Here is a 21574-nt window from a genome sequence, read left to right as displayed (position 1 = left end):
CCATCCCTGTTAAGACTGATCAAGTTTATATTTTTTTTATTTATTATTTCTGTTTAGTATTTATAAATATACAGCATTGCTGGGCAACAGATTGCATTTCATGGCCGTTTTGAGAACAATTCTTGCAGGCCAATCAGCTGTAAATCTGGCCATGCCCTTAAATTTCCCCAGGCTCAGCACATTCTTGGAAAAGGGTGGGGAAGAGCCTCTAACCCTAGAAGCCAGCTGGTGGATAAGAGCGCCAAAACTAGTAGCTTATAGAGTTCAATTGGGTAACAAAACCCCAACGCTTGACAAAGCAGAGAAGGGCTGTGAATTCCCACATTAATGGCCAATTTCACATTTCTCTTCCCCAGATTCTGAGCTGGAAGAGGAATTTAAAAATTGTATTTTTCCCAATACAAACGGTCACACAGTCATGGGTGCCATCCTCCAGCCTGTACCGAATGCAGAAACCTGTACTCTTTCCCTTTAACTGAAAGACATAGTAACAAACTGCAGCAGCATACGTTTCTAAATGCTTAAGACACTGCATACACTGCCCTAGTAGCCTTTACAACAACCATGTAGTGTAGGCCACTATTACACAGTACGCATCTGTAATGGCCCCAAAACCTTTCCTTGTAATCCCAAACGCAGAAACATGGACTGCCATGCACTCTGCACAGGGTCAGAGGTAATGCCTTTGTTTTACATTTGTGAAGAAAATACTCTGACATCTCGCAGAACTCCCAGGACCGAGGCCTGGTAAGAAGTAAGCTTTCTTAGCGACCACCCCTAGGCCTAGCTAGAATCCAAAAAACTTCAGTCACCAGAAATTATTAGCCGTTCGGCTGGCTCAGTAAATTGGAGGCCACGCTTGGGGTGGGGTTCCGGGCATCTTTAAAGAAATCGAAAGTTATCAGGATTCCTCCCTCTCTGGGCCTGTGAACACAAGCCGATATGATTAAATTTGGGGATTAGGATCCTGAGAGACAACCCCCCCCCCCCACCACCACATAAAAGTAGCAGGGGTTGTTTTGAGAAGGGCAGGGTGTGTCGCTCTTTCAATCTTGAGTCATTCAAAGGACATTATGGGTTTTCTTTTACAAAGGAGTGTTCCTCCTGACACACCCCTAATTTTATGGAGAAATACAATGCATGAACCCGCCATGGTGTGGGAATAGCAGCTACTCAGAGTTTCCCCAATCACCCTGGCATCGGCTGATCAAGGGAATCGCTAATGAGAACCCAACTTAGTATGTGTACAGCATCCAAATTTCCTCTCCTGCATTTTCGCAACAACCCCTGTGAATAAATCCGAAAAGCAGGCTGAGAACCTCTGTTCTGTGAAGAGGCATTGTTTTCCAGTTGTGTAGGCCTGTCGGTGTACACACTTGTATACACATTCTTGACATCAGAGAGGACCGTCTGGGAGGACAGCGGTTGACCTCAAGAATTTGAGGTAAACTGCACAAACTATAATCTCAGAAGTCCGCTGTTGGTGTTATGATTTGTGGAGATGCAATTTGATCTGTGACCCAGCCCTGAAATTTCATTAAGGAGCTGTGCATGTCACTGATAAAGATAAGACACCTTGCTTTTCTCTTGAGGCCCTTGGTTTTTTTCGCAAATTAATTCTGACTCGAGTCCCCTGAAGTTCAAAGAAAGCCCCTGTGCGGTGTAAAATGCCTCTTTCCATGAGTCCAGTGGGCTACAGAATGGATTGAGAAGGAAGCCACCCTCATTTTTGAAAGGAGCTGAAAGATACTGATGATAGGGATGCCAGACTCCAGGGGAATTAGAATTACAGCTTATCTCCAGACTAAAGAGATAAGTTCCCCTGGAGAAAATGGATGCTTTGGAGGGTGAAATCCATAGCATTATACAACAGGGAGCGCCCTCCCTGCCCCAAATCCCGTCCCTCCCAGCTCCTCCCCTAAAGCCTCCAGGTATTTCCCAACCCAGAGTTGGCAGCCCAAACCTGATGTCACCCTTCACTGTCCCTTGACACTACATGTTATTCATACTAGATGTTGGGGGGCGGGTAGTAAATATACAACGGCTGAGGAAGTGGGACCTGAAAATTGTATTATTTTTATTTTATCTTAAGTCTTGTACTCGGTAGACTCTCTTAGCGAGGCTTGGCTTCTCCACTGCACTTAGGGAATCATATTTACTTTATAGGGCTGCGGAGATGCTGCTGTATGCAAAACATCCTGGAAACGGATTGAGCCCTTTCAGATATTTCGACGCTACCCCGAAGTAGGGGCAGATCCTACAGGGTTGAAGGGCTGACTGCTGAGTGGGGGGACCTTAAGAGGAGAAGCTAAAGTGGGAATAAATATTTTCATGGGGATTTTATTGGGGTTTTATTGTTTTAGAATTCTATGTGCAAGCCGCCGCGAGGAGGCTACGGCAAAAGGCGGTATAGAAATCTAATGAATGAATGAATGAATGAATGAATGAATGAATGAATGAATGAATAAATAAATAAATAAACGGCCAGTTTGCCTCCTAAAATGCCCTTGGGAGACTCATTCTGCTTCAGGGAGTAACCGAATGGTCGCCTCCTTTTGTGAGCAGCAGAATGGCCCTTTTGCAATTTTGATGGGTGTCATCCTTCCATAACAATACCCTGATGGTCCTAGATGGAAACGGCCTTGCAAATCGGGTTGGCTGCAGCAAAAGGTGGAAGGGGGCGAGGCATGGAACAGCCACCTCGAGGGCACAGCCGATGTGAGGGGTGTGTGTGTGTGTGTGTGCGTGGCCACAATGGGACATGAGATAATGCAGCCTCCCCTACAAGCTGGATTGGATTAAGCCCTGGGGAACCCAGTCTAGGCGAAGGACAGGGCCTCTCTCCGCCATCGCCCTCCCCCCTGGTCCGGATGACCGGCCAAAAGGTCGCCTGCAAATGGTGCAGACGGAAGGAAAGGGGCTGCTGACCGCTTGACTCCTCGCTGCTCTTCCGCAACATGGCAAGATATGCAAGCCTTCGGGAGCAAGAGAGCTCTTCTCCAGGTAGGCTCTGCGCGCGCGCGTGTGTGCAGAGAGGAGATTTGTACAGCACTGGGGGCTAGGGAAGGAGAGTTTGCTCTGATCGTGTGGTTGTGGTGGACCCTTGTCCAAAATTACCTGTTTGGGAGGGGGGATCTGGCCGCGGGGGCTTGTGCTACTTGGGGAAAGCCATCTGCACGTGGCGACACGTGTAAGAGGACTTAATGCAGGCCAGTTACCGCTCAGTCCCCCTGGGCTGCTCGTTTTCACTTCCTCACCTTTTTGGAAAGCCCGAGAGAGTTTAGCAGCACCTGGGACGGGATGCATGCATTGATTAAATGGGGAGCAAGGAAAATCTCCCCCCACCACCTATTCTAGCTCGATGCATGTTTACCGGAACCAGGGGACGCCTAATCTGCGTTAGCAAATCGGGATTTTAAACGAAAAGTGCAAAAAACAGCGTAAACCTTGTTAACCAGGACAGATTCCCAATGCATTTTAAAGGAAGGGGTTCTATTCTTAATATAAGGTGACCAGATTGTCCCACTTTTGGAGGGACATCTGGGGGTACCTGGCAAGTTGTACTTCTGTTGATATTTATATATATTAATACTATTTTTGTGTTCTATGAAACTTTTTGTTGTTCCATATAGACCAAATTTGTAATCAAGAACCCCCCCCCCCCTTGGTTAATGGTGTCTTGCTTTACCAATGTTAAAATCTGGTCACCTTATCTTAATAGGAAAGGTTTTAAGGAGGATGGCTAGGCCCCCCTCCGTCCACCAGCAGGGGGTAGGGGTTGGGGAACTCCTGGGGTTTGGGGGAGGATAGGGACCTCAGTGGGGTACAATCCCATCCTTCAGAGCCTCCATTTTCTCCTGGGGAACTGATCTCCGTCGTGTCTGGAGGGAGGTGAGCTGTAATTCTGAGGGATCCCCAGGTCTCACCTGGAGGCTGGCATTCCTAGCATGGCTCCCTGTGCTTTCTGAGTTCTTTTTTTCTTCTTCCAGCCGCTAAAAAGGCATGTTTGCCAGCCTGTCCCGATTGTAATTCATGCCCTCAGCGTATAAATTTGGCTCTCTTTTTACTAAGAGCCCAATTGGGAAACTGTTTTGTTGGGTGACATCTTAAATTTGGGATCCCTATGTAAGTTTTGAAAGCACCACCAGCGGGACTGAACGTCCCGATTCTTTTCCAGGAGGGTTGCCAGCTCCAGGTAGGGAGATTCCTGGAGGTTGGCAACCCGTATTCATCAGCTCTGAATCTCAGCAAGCAATGCAGATTGTAAATTGAGTAAATAAGTACTTTTCCAGAATTCAGGAGTTTGTTTGTGTGTGGTGTGTGTGGAGGGTGTGTGTGTTAGGGCTTTCATAGCAAAGGAGGAGGAAATTGTGCAGTGTCCACCTTCTGAACCTGGCATTTTCTACAGGGGAATTGTTCTTTGGGTTCTGAATATAATTTCAGGAGAACCCCCAGAGCCTATGTGGAAACTTGCAAAAACTTGCAAAAAGATTTGAATGTAGTTTGATTGCAGGAACAGCAGTTCCAGATAGAGGGAGAAAGGCCTAGATTGAAATGTAAAATCTGGTGCATATATAAAGCATTGCTTTTAAAGCTTGTTGGCCTCAGGCAGTCCCGTCCAATGAACTTTTAAAGCATTGCTGGGCCTTAGATCTTGTTTATGACTCTATCCTGCAAAAGATAGCCCTGGCCACTGGAGCAAAATTTGGATTCATAATAATGTCAGTTTTCTTGTTTTTAAGCAAGAATCTAGCCCTCTGCATTACAGTTAGGGAACAAGATTTAGTTCCTGCTGACAGGAACCTGCTGACACTGGTTAGGATTTTAACTATGGAAATAAGATGTCTGGAAACAGACTGGGAAGGCTTGGGGCTCACAAAATATATTTTTGGAGGCGAGGCGACTGTGAACACGAGGAATCTTTGCATCAGTGGGAACTGTTAACTAAATACTGAAACAGCCAAAGTAATACTGCACCACATTAATATTTGGGAAATGAAGGTTCTCTTAGAATATGCTTGGTTAAATTTATGGTAGTTGGCAAGAGTATGTTTTGTTCTCCACATAGTCCAATGATGTCCTTTGTTATTAGGTGCTTTCCTATTAGGGATGCCAACCTCCAGGTGGAACCTGGGGATCTGGAATTGCAGTTTGTATCCAGACTACAGGAATCAGTTCTCCTGGAGAAAAAAATGGTTGTGTGGGAGGGTGTTCTGCATGGTATTGCACCTCTCTGAGGTCCCTGTTTTCCCTAGGCTCCAATCCCAAATCTTCAGGGGTTTCCCAACATGGATCTGGCAACCCTGCCCCCCCCCCCCCCCCGTGTCCTGGTAATTCTATTTCCTGTATTGCAATTTGTGGTTTTTCTCGGTGTAATATACATTGAACTTTGTTTGCCAACTATTTCCTGTGTTATTAGTTAACAACATCAACAACAATAAAGCAACAATGTTACTATCATGGCTGTGGGGAAAGGTTTGGAAAACGGGCAGTATTGAATTTCTCAAACTATACGCGCAGATGGGGTTGCCAGATCTCCCCGGGCCGCAGGGGGCGCATGGCCAGATCCAGGTTTGGAAACTCCTAGAATTTGGCAATGGAGCTTGAGAATGACAGTGACTTCAGTGGGGTACAAGGCCGTAGAATCCATCCTCCAAAGCAGGGGTAGTCAACCTGTGGTCCTCCAGATGTTCATGGACTACAATTCCCATGAGCCCCTGCCAGCAAATGCTGGCAGGGGCTCATGGGAATTGTAGTCCATGAACATCTGGAGGACCACAGGTTGACTACCCCTGCTCCAAAGCATCCATTTTCTCCTGGGGAACTGATCTCTGTAGTCTGGAGATGAGTCGTAATCCCAGAAGAACCTAGGGATGCCAGTCTCTAGACGGGACCTGAGTTGGCCCTGGACTTGTAGCTTATCTCCAGACTAAAGAGATCCGTTCCACTGGACAAAATGGCTGCTTTGGAGGGTGGACTCTATAGTATTATACTCCGCTTAAGTCCCTCCCTGCCCCAAAGCCTGCCCACTTGTGGCTGCACCCACAAAGTATCCAGGTATTTCCCAACCCAGACCTGGCAAATCTAGGAGAACCCTGGTCCCACCTGGAGGCTGGCATCCCTTGGCTCCAATTTGCCTGGAAATTTCTCTCCCCAGCCCATAAGCTATGCCATTTTGTGTGGGTTGGCTGCAGTATTACATCACCTGTTCAACAAGCTCTGATTTTGCAAATTGATTCAAGGCCTAAGTAGGCAGTGGAAGCACAGTGGCCACTGTACTCCAGGCCATCCTTGGGGTTTCAGTATTCTGAAGATAGGTTACTAGCCAGCCCGTTAAACAATATTCTCATTCCTGCACAGGTGAGCCGCAGTTCAAATTCAGTGGAGCTTCTTGGATGGAAGATGGCCAACTGTGGGTCTTGGAGCTTCAACCAGACGATGGTCCTTTGAGTGAGTCCCTTGGTGGGTGTACTTTTCAGTGGAATCCAAGATGTGTCCAAGGTTTAAACTGCATGCAAATCCGACCCTCTAACCAGCCGTCTTTCCCCTTAATTCTTGGTCTACATCAGTGATCTCTGGTGAGAGAGAGACAGACAGACCCTGTGTGCATATATAGGTCCTTCAGTTCTTGGCTGTGCTCATTCTCCAAGGCAGGGGTAGTCAAACTGCGGCCCTCCAGATGTCCATGGACTACAATTCCCAGGAGCCCCTGCCAGCGAATGCTGGCAGGGACTCCTGGGAATCGTAGTCCATGGACATCTGGAGGGCCGCAGTTTGACTACCCCTGCTCCAAGGTTAAACCCTGACACTCAGAAATCATAGAATCACAGAGCTGGAAGGAACCTCCAAGGTCATCTAGCTCAGCCCTCTGCAGAATGCAGGAAATTCACAAGACTGACTTCTACCCTTAAATTATCAGGGGGGGAATGCCCTACATGTGACTGTTATTGTAAGTAAAATGTGCTTAAATGATCAACTAATGACAGTTCTAGTGTGTATTTAAGGAAAAGTGTTTGGTATAACTAAAAGCCTTTGCACTTAAAGAGAAATCCAGTTCTTATTTACATTAAAATAACGATTTATAAACTCCGAAATAAAAACACAGCAACAGTCGGGCCCGGCAGGAGGTGTTTCTAAGAAAATAGCTGGTTTCTCCTTCGTTTCTTTGAAGGCTTCCATGGAAATGTGGGAGCTCCACCTAGTGGTTGGAGTTGGCTATGACTCTGGGTCCTGCTTGGTTGAAAAAGGATTCAGGGCCCTGCCACACCTCCCCCCCCTCCCCCCAAGATCTCAGAGATGGGCACCTGATTAATATACTCCATTGTTCAGGGGAGGGATGAAGTAATTTGGTATGTGACTTGTCCAGTCCAAGATGGTGACATTTTTGGTGCTATTCTTCCAGCAGGTACGAGAGATTTGGAGGAAAATCGTCAGCCACAAAATGCTGAAAGAGACAAGTTAAGGTATTCCTCCCGGCAAAGCAAGCAAAATCCAGAGATGGGACTAGAAATTCAGGAGCACCAGCATGAACCAGATGGAATTAAGTCACGTCCTTCAGGACACATGCAAGCCAAGGGAACAGTTATAGGAAATGGGAAATCGTTCAGCCATAGCCTGAAGCAAAGTACGCACCACAGGACTCAAAACAAAAAGCTCCTGGCCTGTGACCAGTGTGGAAAGGACTTCCAGTATCCTTCCAACCTCACTCGCCATCAGCTGATGCACTCCAGGCAGAAAACAGCAAAAAGGAAACATTCCCAAGCAGGAGAGGATAGCCCTAGGCCCTGGGCGTCCACACAACTAGCATTACGGGAAGAGAACACATTTATACAGCCTGACAAAGCTTTCCATCAACAGTCCAAGGCAACGACAGGGCAGAACACTCGCCCGAGAAAGTGGCACTTCTGTGGCCAGTGCGGGAAGGGCTGCCGGAAGCCGTTGGACCTCGCCCGACATCAGCGTGTGCATTCTCGGCGGCAAGCAGCAAAATGGGGCCAAACCCGATCGGAAGTGGATAGCCCTGGTCCCTTGGAGGCTGTCCTGTGGGCATCGCGGGAAGAGAGCACGTTTACAGATTCTAGCCAAGGGTTCTGCCGCAAGTCCAAGGCAACGACAGGCCGGACCTCTCGCCTGAGAAAGCGGTACTTCTGTAGCCAGTGTGGGAAGGGCTTCCGGAGGCCCTCGGAGCTTGCCCGGCATTGGTATGTGCACTCTAGCCAGAAACCAGCAAAACGGAGACATTCCCAAACAGGAGAGGATAGCCCTAGGACCTGGGCGTCCACACTGTTGGCAGTGCAGGCAGAGAGCACGTTTACAAAGCCTAGCAAAGCTTTCCATCAAACGTCTAAGACAACGACGGGCCAGAACACTCTCCCGAGAAAGCAGCATTTCTGTGGCCAGTGTGGGAAGGGCTTCCGGAAGCCCTCAGATGTCACCCGACATCAGCGTGGGCACTGCAGGCAGCAAGCCGCAAGACGGGGCCCAGCCCAATCAGAAGTGGATTGCCCTTGTCTCTTGGAGGGTACCCCGCCGGCGTCATCGAAGGAGAGCGTATTTGCAAAGTGTAGCGGAGTGCTCTGTCAAAAGCCCAAGACAACGGCGGGCCGGAACGTTCTCCCGAGAAAGCGGCATTTCTGTGGCCAGTGTGGGAAGGGCTTCCGGAAGTCCTCTGAACTCGCCCGACATCGATGTGTGCCCTCCAGCCGAAAAACAGCAAAACAGGCCCCATCTGAAGCCGATAACCGCCGTCCCGTCGATCTTGCCTCCTTGGTAACGCCAATGGCAAATATTTCTTTAGACGCTAGGGAAGGACTCAGTCAGACCTCAAAGGTAATGATGGACTCGAGCATCCACCAAAAAAGACGGTGCTTCTGTGACCAGTGCGGGAAGGCCTTCTGGTACCCTTCTTCTCTCCTCCGACATCTGCGTCGGCATCGTGAGCAGAGAGCAGCAAAGCGGGGCCGGTCCCAATCCAAAGCGGGCCTCCGCGGTTCGGCGTCGCAAGCGGAGGGCGTGTTTTCAAATTGTCGCCAAACTCCCGCCGAGGAATCGGCGGCGACAACAGAGCAGAACGCCTGCTGGAGAAGACTGATCTGTGAAAAGTGTGGGAAGGCCTTCCGATATCCCTCAGATCTTGCCCGACATCAGAGAGTACACTCTAGGCAAGAAGGAACCCTTTCCTCACCGGAAGCAGAGAGCCCCACTTCCTCAGAGCCCACCCCTGAGGAAAAACAGGGGGAAAGCATGTTTACAACCCCGAGCAAAGGACGCCATCGAAACCCCGAGGTAACGACAGATCAGAGATCCCCTTGCAGTGAGGCACACCTCTGTGACCAGTGTGGAGAAGACTTCTGGTCCCTCTCGGACTTTGCCCAACATATGGGTGTGCACTGCAGGCAAGAGCAGATTCCATCCCCACGTGAAGCAGAGCGCCCTGCTTCCTCGGAGCCCACCCCTGTGGAACCGCAGGTAGAGAGAACGCTTACGAACCTGAGTGTAGCGCTCCGTGAAAACTCAGAGGTAGCGACAGACGAGAGCCGAGAGCCACAGCTTTGTGACCAATGTGGGACAGCCTTCCAGTGCCTCTCGGATCTTGTCCAACATATGGGTGGGCACTATACGCAAGAACAGATCCCATCCCCTTCTGAAGCAGAGCACCCCACTTCCTCTGGGCCCACCCCCGTGGAACTGCAGGTAGAGAGAACGCTTACGAACCCGAGCATAGTCCTCCATGAAAACTCAAAGGCAACGGCAGATCAGAGACCCCGCTGCAGTGAGCCATACGTCTGTGATCAGTGCGGGAAAGCCTTCCGGTACCTCTCGGATCTTGTCCGACATCAGGGTTTGTACTGTAGGCAAAAGCAGCTCCCATCCCCACCTGAAGGAGAGAGCCCCAGTTCCTCGGAGCCCACCCCTATGGAAACGCAGGCAACGAGAACGTTCACGAACCCGAGGACCGTGCTCCGTGAAAACTCAAAAGCAGCAGCAGACTGGGGCGCCCGCCGCAGCGTGCTGCGCTCGTGTGACCAGTGTGAGAAATCCTTCCGGTACCCCTCGCATCTTGCCCGACATCGGGCTGTGCACTCGAGGGGGAGATCGGCCGTCCCTCTTCGTAAGGGAGAAGACGCCCCGGCCAACTCGAAGGAAGCCGTGGGTCCACGTTCTGCGCCCACGGATGACCAGAACACCTCTCCTAAGATGCCCTACCTGTGTGACCAGTGTGGGGCAGGCTTTTGTTGGCGCTCTGAGCTCAACCAGCACGAATACACTCACTTCCAAGGGGGCCCGTATTATTGCGGTATTTGTGGCCGTCAGTTCAAGCGCCGGGTGCAGCTGATAAAGCACCAAATATGGCACCAGTGCAACCAGGAAGGGGAAGAAGGCGGCGAGGCCGTCCAGAATATGTACTTGGACACGGGTTCGGGGGAGTACATGCCCAGAGAGCTGCTGCAGCGACTACCTCCGGAGAGACCCGGGGAGCTCTGCGAACCCCCCGCCGGCCCAGAAACCTGCGAGTGCGGTGCTTGTGAGCCCGGAGCACAAGAGGCCTCCGAATTGCTCCCCCCAAACAGCATTTGGGAGATCGGCGTCAGCGGACAGCCCTACCTCATGCGCCTGCCACCCACTTGTGAGTGCGGATACTGTGATACCGACTGGGAGGACGGCAGTGGCGCACGCCCCGGCGAGCCATCGCTCCTCCAAGCTGACATCGCCTCCGGCCCCACGCCGTCGTCCCCCGCCAGTTCCTGCGAGATCTTTGCTCCCGGGCCTACGATCCCCGCGGCCTCCCCGGGAGCCCGGGCTCGTACTGCGAGTGTGCAAAAAAAAAAGACTTCCAAGGCGAGCATCGCTGTTGCGCGGCCACCCAAGAGCCGCAGCCCGGACCCTGAGTGGTTCCCTTCCCCGAAGCGTCCGAGACGCGTCCAGAGGCACGCGGGCTCGTCCGCGCCAAGGGCCGTGGCCCACTCCTGCCCCATATGCTCAAAGCGCTTCAGGCTCCCCGGGTACCTGAAGAAACACTTAAATGTCCACCGGGCGGACAAGCCGTACAGCTGCGTCCTTTGCAGGAAGAGGTTCGGCCGGCGCACCTATCTGTTCAAGCACTGCCGGAAGATGCACGGGGAGGCGGGCTTGCGTCTGCCGTGACGGAGAAGCCGCTTGACTCAACGCCGCGATCCGCTCGAGCACGTCTGCAGGGCACGGTGCTTACACAGGGGGGGGAAATGTCTTTTTTCTTTCCAGAATAATTTGGAAGTTCCCTGATCGCCTTCTTTTTCTTCCTGCTGGTCAGTCTGGGAACGCGTTTTGTTTCCCGTGGTTTTCAAGCTGCCCCCCCCCCAAGTCCCTTTATAACCTAAAAGGATAACTGAGCCAGCTTACGGAACTACGGGTTCCCCTTCCTTCTGGGAAGGGGTCCCCTTCCCTCTGCCTCAGAGATTTGATCCCTGGACTCCTGAGAGTTTAACCATAAGAAAGAGAAACTTCATTAAATTCCTTGGTGTCAGACAAAGATTCAGAAGAATAAGTGTGAGGCGGACTTTGTTGTTTACACCGCATCAGAATGATTTTCTCCAATTGTCTGAGGTTTTAAAGAAATAGATGTACTTTATTATGATGGGGAAACTTCACAGCCTTGTGGTAAATCTGGGATTGGAGGACATTTTCTTCTCTGGGATATAAAGTTTCCCTCCTGGCTAGAGAAAGGTCCTCCTTTGACACAAATGGTCACAATTAAGACCATTTCCACAGTCCTGAATCCATATTTCCTCTCAGAGCTATCCTGCTGTTCCCTGAATCTGCATTCTTAGTTCTTTTAGAAGCAGGGCTAGGAATTCTTCCTTACAGAAGATTATTCCCCTCCAGGCACCAGAGTTTGGTCCTTTCCCCAAACTCCCTCTCAACCTGCCCTTGATTGTTCTCTTGAACTCTTTAGTAAACTATGTTTTCCATTCCCTTAATTCAACGCTTTTTTTTTTCAATTTGAGAGTTTTCCCTCTACTCTTTTTGTGTCCGTCACCTGGCCCCTTCTTAGCCCGTCTCTCAAGTCCACAGACTCCGCCAGAAATGAACACTCTGTCTGCATTGACATATACAAAGTTTGCATTTCTTGGTTTCCTTTTACCATTGCTGCTTGCTTTGATTGCACAAGGCAGACCAAAGGGGCCAGACCTTTAGCATAGGCGAAGGCCTCCAGCACAGGTAGCGGATTGGGCGGGAGAGGGGGTGCCATTCAAAGGTCACTGGATATCATTCATTTAGTACAATGCTGCATTAGCCATTGTAGTGTGTTTTCTGCCATGGACCCAAAAGGTCATGGGCTGTGCATGTGCAGAATGCCAACCCTCCTTCCTGTCTACTAACAGAAAGGAAGTGGCTAGGGGTTGCCAGTAGGGTTGTGAGCTTTGGCTCGGCTTGGCTGTCTCGGTGATTACCGAAGCATTGGTAGGCATGTGCAAAAAAAGAAATTAGGACCGTTTCGGATTTGGCCTACTCCACTGCCACTTGGCCGAATCACACCCGAATTGCAGTTTGGCGATTCGGCCAAGGCTGATTCAGGCAGTTTAACATAAGGGGAGGTGTGATTCAGGTACTTTTCAAAATATCTGGAACAAATCTCACATGCCTACTTATTGCTTCCCTAGAGGGCCTGAATAGATAGGCGCCATCGTCGTCCTCATGTTCCCTGCCATGAGGCCGAAAGAGAGCCAGAAGGGAGTTTCATGAATGTTTTTGTCAGTTAACCTGTGTGCCTTTGACTGGACATTAAATAAATTTAAAACTGCACAGCCTCGGTGAAGATTCTTTGGTGGGAATGAATTAAGCAACAGGAAATAACTTTACAGTGTAATGGGTTAAATCCAGCTGGCTTTTTCGTCCACTTTCCCAGTTCTTCTCATGACAGCTTCTGACACACCTAGGTTTGGTCCGTGAAGCTACCATGATCCCCATTGTACCTTTTAGGGTAGCCAAAGAGGAGGACTCCTTCCCTTTTCCCTAGTGGAAAGCCCCACTGATTTATTGATAGATGGAAAAGCAAACTAGAATGTGTTTCTCCTCCCCCCTCAAATGAAATTTTGGAATATTTTTGATTATGCTAAAATGCCAGACTAAAAACATATTGAAACTCCAGTCAAGTTCAGAGCTCATTAGATGTGGCAGGAATGTCACAGGCTTCAGTGGCTAATTTTTGGCCTCGGTTACCCCTAGCTGTCATTTCCAGAAAAAAAAAGCTGTAATTGCTTTACCCTGAAAGAGAATCTGCCTGCCTCATTTGGCTATAAATTGGAAGGCAAAGCTACACTGGTAGAAAGAGGAAACATCTTGTTTGACTCAGCCGCCCTGTCAGAGACAGGCCCTTCAAGGTTTCCAGATCTTGGAGGCTTCCTCATTTAGCCGTACTGTCACGAACCGTGCGGATATGACGCATACTAAATACTTGTGCAGAGACTTGTTTTAGCCATTATGTGGTTTTACTTGATTAGTTGCCCCAATGAATTAAATAAAGCCTACATGTGTGTTTTTCCCTGGGTGCTGGGGGGGGGGGGGACAGCTCTCAACAGTTCCTGAGAGAGAGAGAGAGCTTTCCATTCCTGGTAACTTGACATTGAATTTTCCTAATCTTCCTGAGCCAGCGTCAACAGGATGATGCCAATGATGGCACACGGGGCAACCAATGAAGTCACAATCCTTCCTTCAATATACATGCCTAGCACTCCTGCTCTGGTGGTCTAGAGCAGCCCTTCCCCTCCCAGGTGGCTCCATGAAGGTCTCCACAGACTACATATGCAGGTGCACACATCTGCTGGGGATGAAGCCCTAGTTAGCTAGATTGGCAGGGGGGAGTCTGGCTTCCAAGTTCAGTGGATTTCCATTTGGGTGGAATTATGTGTTGCTCTGGATTTACCCCAGGCCAAAAGGTTGTCCATGGGGTCGCGATGGGTCGGACACGACTTCGCACCTAACTATAATAACAAAAGAACTTCCACCTGGAGTTAAGGTGAGGTGGGCTTTGCATTGAGGAGCTTTCTGAGTTTCCTGTCTTTGGGAGGAGATCGGGTTTGCAAAATGATGATTACTGACAAACTAGAATCTCACAGCTACATTAGGATTTGTTTTCCCCACAAACAGAAGCCTACTCTGTCATGTGTAAGGTATTTATTCTTTAGAAATGTAGTCTAGAGCAGGGGTAGTCAACCTGTGTTCCTCCAGATGTCCATGGACTACAATTTCCATGAGCCACTGCCTGCAAATGCTGGCAGGGGCTCATGGGAATTGTAGTCCATGGACATCTGGAGAAACACAGGTTGACTACCACTGCTCTAGAGGAGAAGTTGGAGTACATATTCAACGCATATGTTGTTAGTATTCGAAATGCTGTGCTGATTTTCAAATTTTGCAAATCTAAAACGGAAGCAACGAATCCGGAGCTTTTCCTGGTTTTGATTTGTGTAAATTTGACTTGGAAAGACACCTGAATAAATTAAAAGGACAAGCCTTCCTGATAGAACCTAAACGCGCTGGCATTCTCTTGCCAAATTCATCAAATCTAGCATAGAGTGATGATCTGAAAAGAAAAAAAAATCAAGTTTCTAGCCCTTAAGGTGGAGAAGATAGTATGTGAGTAATATGGCTAGGGATGCGAGCCTCCACGTGGGACCAGGGGATCCCCTGGAATTATCGCTCATCTCCAGACTAAAAAGATTTGTTTCCCTTGAGAAAATGATAACATCGGAGGGTCGTTTCCACAGCATTTACTCTGCTGAGGTCCTGCCTTGCCCCAAATCCTGCTCCCAGCTCCACCCCCAAGGTCTCCAGGTATTTCCCGACACGGAGTTGGCAACCCTGGTAATGCCTGATGAAAATGCAGGAGCGGAAAAAAAAAACAGTTGGGAATGAGGCTTCTGTGCCCTGAATATCTACTTAACTAGGAGGAAGAAAGAATTATGCAAACTGAGCAAATACCCGGGGGATATTTCCATAATTTACAGAGGATATGAGAACAGGCTCGCTTTCCTTCCTTCCGTGCAGAGCTTGCATTATCTTGTTACTGAGAAAAGGACCTGGAGCACCTAAAGAGTAAGAGACTCATTGCAGGAAAAGACGGGAATCTCAAGAGGCAGAGTCCGTACCGTTTCTATTCAAAGCTGTTACCTGTTACCCCGCTCATCATGATGTTCTGGTACTCCTGGGCTTGCCAACTCCAGGTTGAGAAACTCCTGGGGATTTGGGGGGTGGCTCCTGGAGAGGGTATAATACCATAGAGTCCACCCTCTGAAGCAGCCATTTCCTCTAGAGAACTGACCTCTGTAGTTGTAATTCTAAGAGCTCTCCAGGCCCCACCTGGAGGATGGCAAATATGTCTTTTGGACTGTTTCCTACTTTCGCGTATACGCCCACCAACTGTTTGCGGAATCTGATGAACTGGACTCTAGTCCATGAAAGCTAACATCGCAATAATAAATGGATTTACACCTTTCTGAGTCCATTGGAGTCAGTGGGTTCAGAAAAGATGGAGCTTTGCTCACAAGACTGCATTCTTAAGAAGAGAACCCTGCCTTTTATGATCCGAAGAAGGCTCAAAGCAGTTTACAATCGCCTGCCCTTCCTCTCCCCACAACAGACACCCTGTGAGGGAGGTGAGACTGAGAAAGCTCTGAGAGAGCCGTGATTGGGCCACGGTCACCCAGCTGGCCGCATGTGCTTCAAAGAAGCTTACAGTCGCCTACCCTTCCTCTCCCCCCAACAGATGCCCTGTGAGGTGAGACTGAGAGAACTGTGACGGGCCCAAGGTGGTGGAGGAAGACAGAATCAAACCCAGTTCTCCAGGTTACAGACTGGTGCTCTTAACCCTTACACCAAACTAGCTCTCAAGGATACTTGAATCAGAATCATAGAACCATAGAGTTGGAAGGCGCCTCATGGGTCATCTAGTCCAACCCCCTGCACTATGCAGGACACTCACAACCCTATCGCTCATCCATTGTAACCCTTCCTTGCAAGTAAGCCGTATCGAATCATACAGGACTTGTTTCTGAGGGCACCCACTGAGGGTAATTCATGAAATCTGTTAGTCTTTTAAAGTAGCGATCCCCAACCTGTGGGCAGCGGACCACATGTGGTCCGTCGACTAATTGGAGGTGGGCCCCGAAGGACGCCTTCTCCCCCCCCCCCCGGCCCTTTACAACACACTTCGGGTGTCGTTGTCTCCCATCACTCCCAGATGGGACTATCTCGTTGCAGAGAAACAAGCTCAGGGTTCCCATTGATTTGTCATTGTCATGAGTTAAAATTTCCATGAAAATAAAATGTTCCTTATGTTCATTGTTGTGGCGTGTCTGTATCTTATTTTGAAGGGACGTTTAAACATTACCATAGCAATCAGAGAGCGCTAGGGCAGTGGTTGAGAGCAGAGGAATAAACTACCCCCCACCCCACCGGGCCTCAGTAAAATTGTCAAGCGTTGAGTGGTCCCCGGTTATAAAAAGGTTGGGGACCACTGTTTTAAAGTGTCACAAGAGTCCTTTTGAGTTTAGTGCCGTAGCATAGACTAACCTGGCTGCCTTTAGAATGTGGACCTCAGGCTGTGAAATTTCCTTCCCCATGCGGCTTGCTTGCCAAAGACCAAGCATTATCTAGAATAGGGAAAGCTCCCAGCACTGGCTTCTGACAGCCCCTGCCTTTTGCAGGCTCAGGGAAGTGGCAATGAACTGTACGCCGTCAGGTATCTTGCCACACCCTTCCGAGAAATGCGAGGTAGCAGGGATGTGGTAAAATTCTTCTTGTCGCAGAGCCAGAGGTTACAGATCCCCCACAAGGACACAGTACAACTCCTCATTGATGAAAACCGTCAAATACCATCACACACGGCAAAATTTTGTACAGCTGCCATTAAACTGTGTGGCATTTCTATAAGCCAGGAAGTTTCCTCTTCGACTGAGTAACACACTGACTCATAACTGATGAAATTAATGCAAAAGAAATTCCATGTAAACATCCGGAAGAAGTTCCAGGCAGTTAGAGTGGTTCCTCAGTGGAACAGGCTTCCTCGGGAGGTGGTGGGTTCTCCAACTTTGGAGATTTTTAAACAAAGGCTGGATAGCCATTTGACAGAGAGGCTGATTCTGTGAAGGATTAAGGGGGTGGCAGGTGACAGTGGATGAGCGATTGGGATGTGAGTGTCCTGCATAGGGCCAGGGGTTGGACTAGATGACCCAGGAGGTCCCTTCCAACTCTACAATTCTATGATTCTATTCTAATTGAGACGATGCTGTCTCAGTGATGAATTTTAACGCCGACATGTCTTATATTTTTTTGATTTTAAACACCCACCCTATCTATTCCTGTCTTCATTTGATAATTTAACATTGCATTTGAACTTTGGTCTGAATGACCATAAAAGAATGTTGCTGCTGTTGTACATCTTTCCCTTGCTGAGCTGCTCAGTGCTCATGATGTGTATTTATCCTGTAAAGCTGTGTCACTGCAATGAGGCATATCCTCAGATTGGGGGATATCTTGAACTCAGGGCTGCTAACTCTGGATTGGGAAATCCCTGTGGATTTAGGTTTAGTGTCTGTGGAGGGTGGAATTTGGCCATGGAGGAGAGAGCAGCAGGGAAGTGATGTCACAGACCGCCTTTGAAGGCCATTTTCTCTAGAGAAACCGACCTCCACGGTCTGGAGATCAAGCATAATTCTGGGGGAACTCCAGTCCCCACCTGGAGGCTGGCAACTATAAGACTCAGGTTTCCAGAAAGGGAGTCAGCTGGAGATGGCTCAGGCAAGAAATAAGAAACCCGTCTCCTTGTGATCAGAGTCTCTGTAGTGCATGGCATCTTCTCCTCAGGCCTCCAGCACCAAAGTTGAAGAGCCACGTTCTCCTTCAGCATATATGGCGCAGGGCCTTTCCTAGGAGCACTGTATTCCTTCAACTCCTTCCTCCGTAGCGGCTGAAGGATGTCAGCGCTGGAAAAGACCTTCCTTAAGTTTGCCAATCATGACAACTCCTCCGCTCTGGGCAACGACATGACGGCCAAGAACTTTATCAAGATGTGCCAGGAGTGTGGAGTGATGGATGGGAAGGCCGTGAACAGCGACGATGTGGACATCGCCTTCAACAAAGTTAAGTAAGCTGAAGGGGCGGCAGGGACTGGTGGGGAATGCTGAAGCCATGTGCGAGGTCCCGAGGCTGTCCAGAGCTATGGTTTTTGAATGCCACGAGACAGAAACGCACATTTCTCTCCCCTTCCAGTGCTCCTTTCTGCCCTAGTTTACAACCAAATGCTTATTTTTCAGGACACACCATCTGGGATAGTATTATGGATGAGGCTGTTTCCACAAAGAGGTTTTTCTCCTCGAGGGAAGCAGCACGCCCCTCATTTCAAGAGAACCTCCACAGGGCTTCATGCTGTATCTGAGCACGATTCTTGGCCTGCCTGGGGTTTCCTCTCTTAAATTTCCTTCGATCCCGTTCAAAGGAGGCTCTGTGGGTGGAAAATCTACCTGGATGGCCCATTCAGACAATGATCGTAAATTTCTGTTGTTGAGCTGAAACGATTTGGTAGGGTTCTGAACATTTATCGAGATAACCACGCCTAGGGTGCCTTGAGCTCCCTGGAGACCAGTAGAGAGCTAGTTTGGTATAGTGATTAGGAGGGCAGAGTTCTAATCTGGCAAACCAGGTTCGATTCTGCACTCCCCCACATGCAGCCAGCTGGGTGACCACAGCACTGAGAAAACTGCTCTGACCGAGCAGGAATTTCAGGGCTCTCTTAGCCTCACCCACCTCACAGGTGTCGTGGGGACAGGAAAGGTGAATTTGAGCCTCTTTGAGACTCCTTCAGGTAGAGAAAAGTGGCATATAAGAACCAACTCTTCTTCTTCTTCTTCTTCTTCTTCTTCTAGGTTAGAAAGGTAGAAAACAAACAAATCAAAAGTCTCTGGGCCTCAAAGGTAACATCTAGGGATGCCAGTCCCCAGGTGAGACCTGGAGATCTCCTGGAATTATAGCTAATCTCCAAGCGAAAGAGGATCAGTTCCCCTGTATAAAATGGCTGCTTTGGAAGGTGGACTTCATAGCATTATTATTATTATTATTATTATTATTATTATTATTATTATTATTATTATTATTATTATTATTATTATTATTATTATTATTATTATTATTATATTTATATTATGGTCATTATGGTCCACTGAGGTCGCTGCCCACCCCAGATCCTGCTCACACCTGGCTCCACCCCCCAAAGCTCCCAGGTATTCCCCAACCCAGACAGAGCTGGCAGCCCTAGTAACACCTGTCTTTCTCTCCCTGCACCTCCCAGGGCAAAGGGGGCCCGCACGATCACCTACATCGAGTTCTTGCAGGCCATGAAGGTTTTGTGCGGGAAGCGGTTCAGCCGGAAATTGCCCGAGGATGCTTTGCAGGCAACGTTCAAGTTACTGGAGGGCAAGGAGCCAGCCAGTGAGGAGTCAGCTGTGAGTGTCATCTGGCTCTCTTGCGAAAAGGGAGCAAACCGCTTTTTAAAAATCCCCCCGCATGCATTTGAAAAGGATGACTGCAGGCCTGCGTGTGTGCCGTATTTCTGAAAAGGCACAGGAGGGTCTAATGAGCATGGAATGCAATTGTTGTGATAAGCTCTGCTTTCATTTTTACAAGAGAACAAGCTTCTAGTCCAGGGGTAGTCAAACTGCGGCCCTCCAGATGTCCATGGACTACAATTCCCATGAGCCCCTGCCAGCGAATGCTGGCAGGGGCTCATGGGAATTGTAGTCCATGGACATCTGGAGGGCCGCAGTTTGACTACCCCTGCGTCTAGTTCTTCTGGCCAAAAGATGTATTTGAAAGTATATGAGCAAAGAAGGGAGGGCTGCCACTTCCTGGGTGGGATTTAGGGATCCCCTGGAATTACAGCTCCTCTCCAGATTCGAGAGATCAGTTCCCCTGGAGAGAATGGCTACTTTGGAGGGTGGATTCCAGAATATTATACTCCAATGAGCTCCCTCCCTGCCCCAAATCGCACCCATTTCTGGCTCCACCCCCCAAAGTCTCCAGGTTTTCCCCCCACCCACAGCTGGCAACCCTGGAGGGAAGCCTGAGGACATTTTGGAAGCCAAAGCAATCCAGTCTCCACTGCAGCAGGAATGGACCAAATAGGCTTTAACGCCAATAAGGGCTATTTGACTTGACTTGACCAAACAGGTCCGACCTCCAGGCCTGCGCAGATGAAAGGAAACGGCATCCAATTCTGTTCCACGCAAAAGGGCCGTGATCCACAACCTCAATTTACCACTCGCTGCCTGTCCCGTCCCCTTAGGCTGCCAGCCGTCACCCGTCCCCCAGCACCAGCTGCACAGCCCCTGACCTTGTGCCCCCTCTGTCTTGCAGAAATCTGTCAAGCAGGGCAGAAGAGTGGAGAGACTGACGGACCCCGGGCAACGTTTCGACAAAAGCGGAAAGGACCAGGGGATCGCTGAGCACTCAGACCTAACTCAGAGCACCAGCAACACTGCAAAGGACAAGGAGCCTGGTGCCTAGGGCAAGATGTGGGGTGGAGTCGTGCCATCTGGGACTGCCTCAGGAGGGGAGGCCAATAAATCACAGCTGCTCCCAGCATCCCGTCTTTCTTTGTGTCTTGCTAGTCTACCAGAGGCAGCTTCATCCCCAGCTAGGTGGGTCTATGATTAATTTGGTAGTAGGGCGGGATTCATTCCAAAGGAGCCAACATGCTAATTATCCTTGAGGAAGCAAGCGATGGCCTGCGGACAGAGTTGCCAACATCCAGTGGAGGCCTGGAGAACTCCTGGAATTAGAACTGACCTCCCAGTCTACATAAATCAGTCCCCCTGAAGAAAAGAGCTACTTGGAAGGGTGGACAGTACCACACAGGTCTTTGCTAGGGATGTCAGTCTCCAGGTGTGACCTTAGGATTCCTTGGAATTATAGCTCATCTTCAGACGAAAGAGATCAGTCCCCCCCCCCACGGAGAAAATGGCAGCTTTGAAGGGTGGCCTTCCCAGCAACCAGTCACTCAATAAACCTTTAATGGCATGAGACATTCTCTACCTGAGGCCTCCATAGCATGATAGTCCACCCTCCCAGCCCCAAATCCCACCCGCTCCTGGATGCACCCCCAAAGTCTCGAGGTATTTCCTGACCCAAAGAGCCAGATTTATACATTTTTGGCTGCTGAGCACAAGAGTTAAGAAAACCAATAGAAGAACTACTGCACAGGAAGGTAATTCGAAACAGGTCAGCTCATGCCTAGGAATGGTCAGGCAGGAAGGGCAGCTGTGCAATGAGCCTTCTCTAGGATGTTCTTAAACTTTTTCAAACACAGAAGTTCTACATTTCATGAGCTGGCAACCTCCATGTTCATAATCTCATGCTTTTCTAAGAGCAATGGGGTGAAGTAGCTTACCTCATGGTAGCTTACCTCAATTCCACAGTTTCGGATGGATCTGAACTGGTAAGAAATGAGATCTTCTCTCTTGCTGATAAAGACCCCTTTGGCCCCATTGGCCCTCCTCTACTTTCAGCCGCCTTTATTGAGAGACCATCCTACTAACTAGCC

The 21574-nt window shown here is 49.3% G+C and overlaps 2 protein-coding genes and 1 long non-coding RNA gene across 6 annotated transcripts; 2 read left to right on the top strand and 1 right to left on the bottom strand.

Annotated features, from left to right (window-relative positions):
- The first annotated feature begins 2717 nt into the window (after positions 1-2717).
- LOC143826240 (uncharacterized) lies at positions 2718-12756 on the top strand. Of its 2 annotated transcripts, none has more exons than XM_077314938.1 (3): positions 2718-3003; positions 6361-6462; positions 7406-12756. In XM_077314938.1, exons 1-3 carry the CDS (start codon positions 2958-2960, stop codon positions 11143-11145), a joined length of 3888 nt encoding a protein of 1295 aa, XP_077171053.1. In that variant the 5' UTR covers positions 2718-2957; the 3' UTR covers positions 11146-12756. The 2 variants fall into 2 exon arrangements, with proteins under 2 accessions (XP_077171053.1, XP_077171052.1); XM_077314937.1 differs by having other exon boundaries at positions 7403-12756.
- LOC143826243 (uncharacterized) lies at positions 6334-21556 on the bottom strand. Its single transcript, XR_013227035.1, has 2 exons — positions 21437-21556; positions 6334-6575 (listed from the first exon to the last, which is right to left on the bottom strand). It is a non-coding gene; the product is annotated as an uncharacterized LOC143826243 (long non-coding RNA).
- LOC143826242 (tubulin polymerization-promoting protein family member 2-like) lies at positions 13691-20614 on the top strand. 3 transcript variants are annotated; one of them, XM_077314942.1, is made up of 4 exons: positions 13691-13788; positions 17945-18124; positions 19325-19478; positions 20389-20614. In XM_077314942.1, exons 2-4 carry the CDS (start codon positions 17955-17957, stop codon positions 20536-20538), a joined length of 474 nt encoding a protein of 157 aa, XP_077171057.1. In that variant the 5' UTR covers positions 13691-13788; positions 17945-17954; the 3' UTR covers positions 20539-20614. The 3 variants fall into 3 exon arrangements, with proteins under 3 accessions (XP_077171057.1, XP_077171058.1, XP_077171059.1); XM_077314943.1 differs by having other exon boundaries at positions 13706-13788; positions 17845-18124; XM_077314944.1 differs by having other exon boundaries at positions 13723-13788; positions 17885-18124.
- Positions 21557-21574: the final 18 nt, after the last annotated feature.

This window comes from Paroedura picta, chromosome 16 (genome assembly GCF_049243985.1).
Source record: "Paroedura picta isolate Pp20150507F chromosome 16, Ppicta_v3.0, whole genome shotgun sequence".
NCBI lineage: Eukaryota > Metazoa > Chordata > Lepidosauria > Squamata > Gekkonidae > Paroedura > Paroedura picta.
Note: the sequence above shows the minus strand (reverse complement) of the source record. Positions and strands in the feature narration are given on the sequence as shown.

Coding starts and splice junctions, on each gene's coding strand:
- LOC143826240 (XM_077314937.1), top strand. CDS start 2,958: ATGGCAAGATATGCAAGCCTTCGGGAGCAAGAGAGCTCTTCTCCAG. Junction 3,004..6,360: donor GCAAGAGAGCTCTTCTCCAG/GTAGGCTCTGCG, acceptor ATTCCTGCACAG/GTGAGCCGCAGTTCAAATTC. Junction 6,463..7,402: donor TCCTTTGAGTGAGTCCCTTG/GTGGGTGTACTT, acceptor CTATTCTTCCAG/CAGGTACGAGAGATTTGGAG.
- LOC143826242 (XM_077314942.1), top strand. CDS start 17,955: ATGTCAGCGCTGGAAAAGACCTTCCTTAAGTTTGCCAATCATGACAAC. Junction 18,125..19,324: donor ATCGCCTTCAACAAAGTTAA/GTAAGCTGAAGG, acceptor TGCACCTCCCAG/GGCAAAGGGGGCCCGCACGA. Junction 19,479..20,388: donor CAGCCAGTGAGGAGTCAGCT/GTGAGTGTCATC, acceptor TCTGTCTTGCAG/AAATCTGTCAAGCAGGGCAG.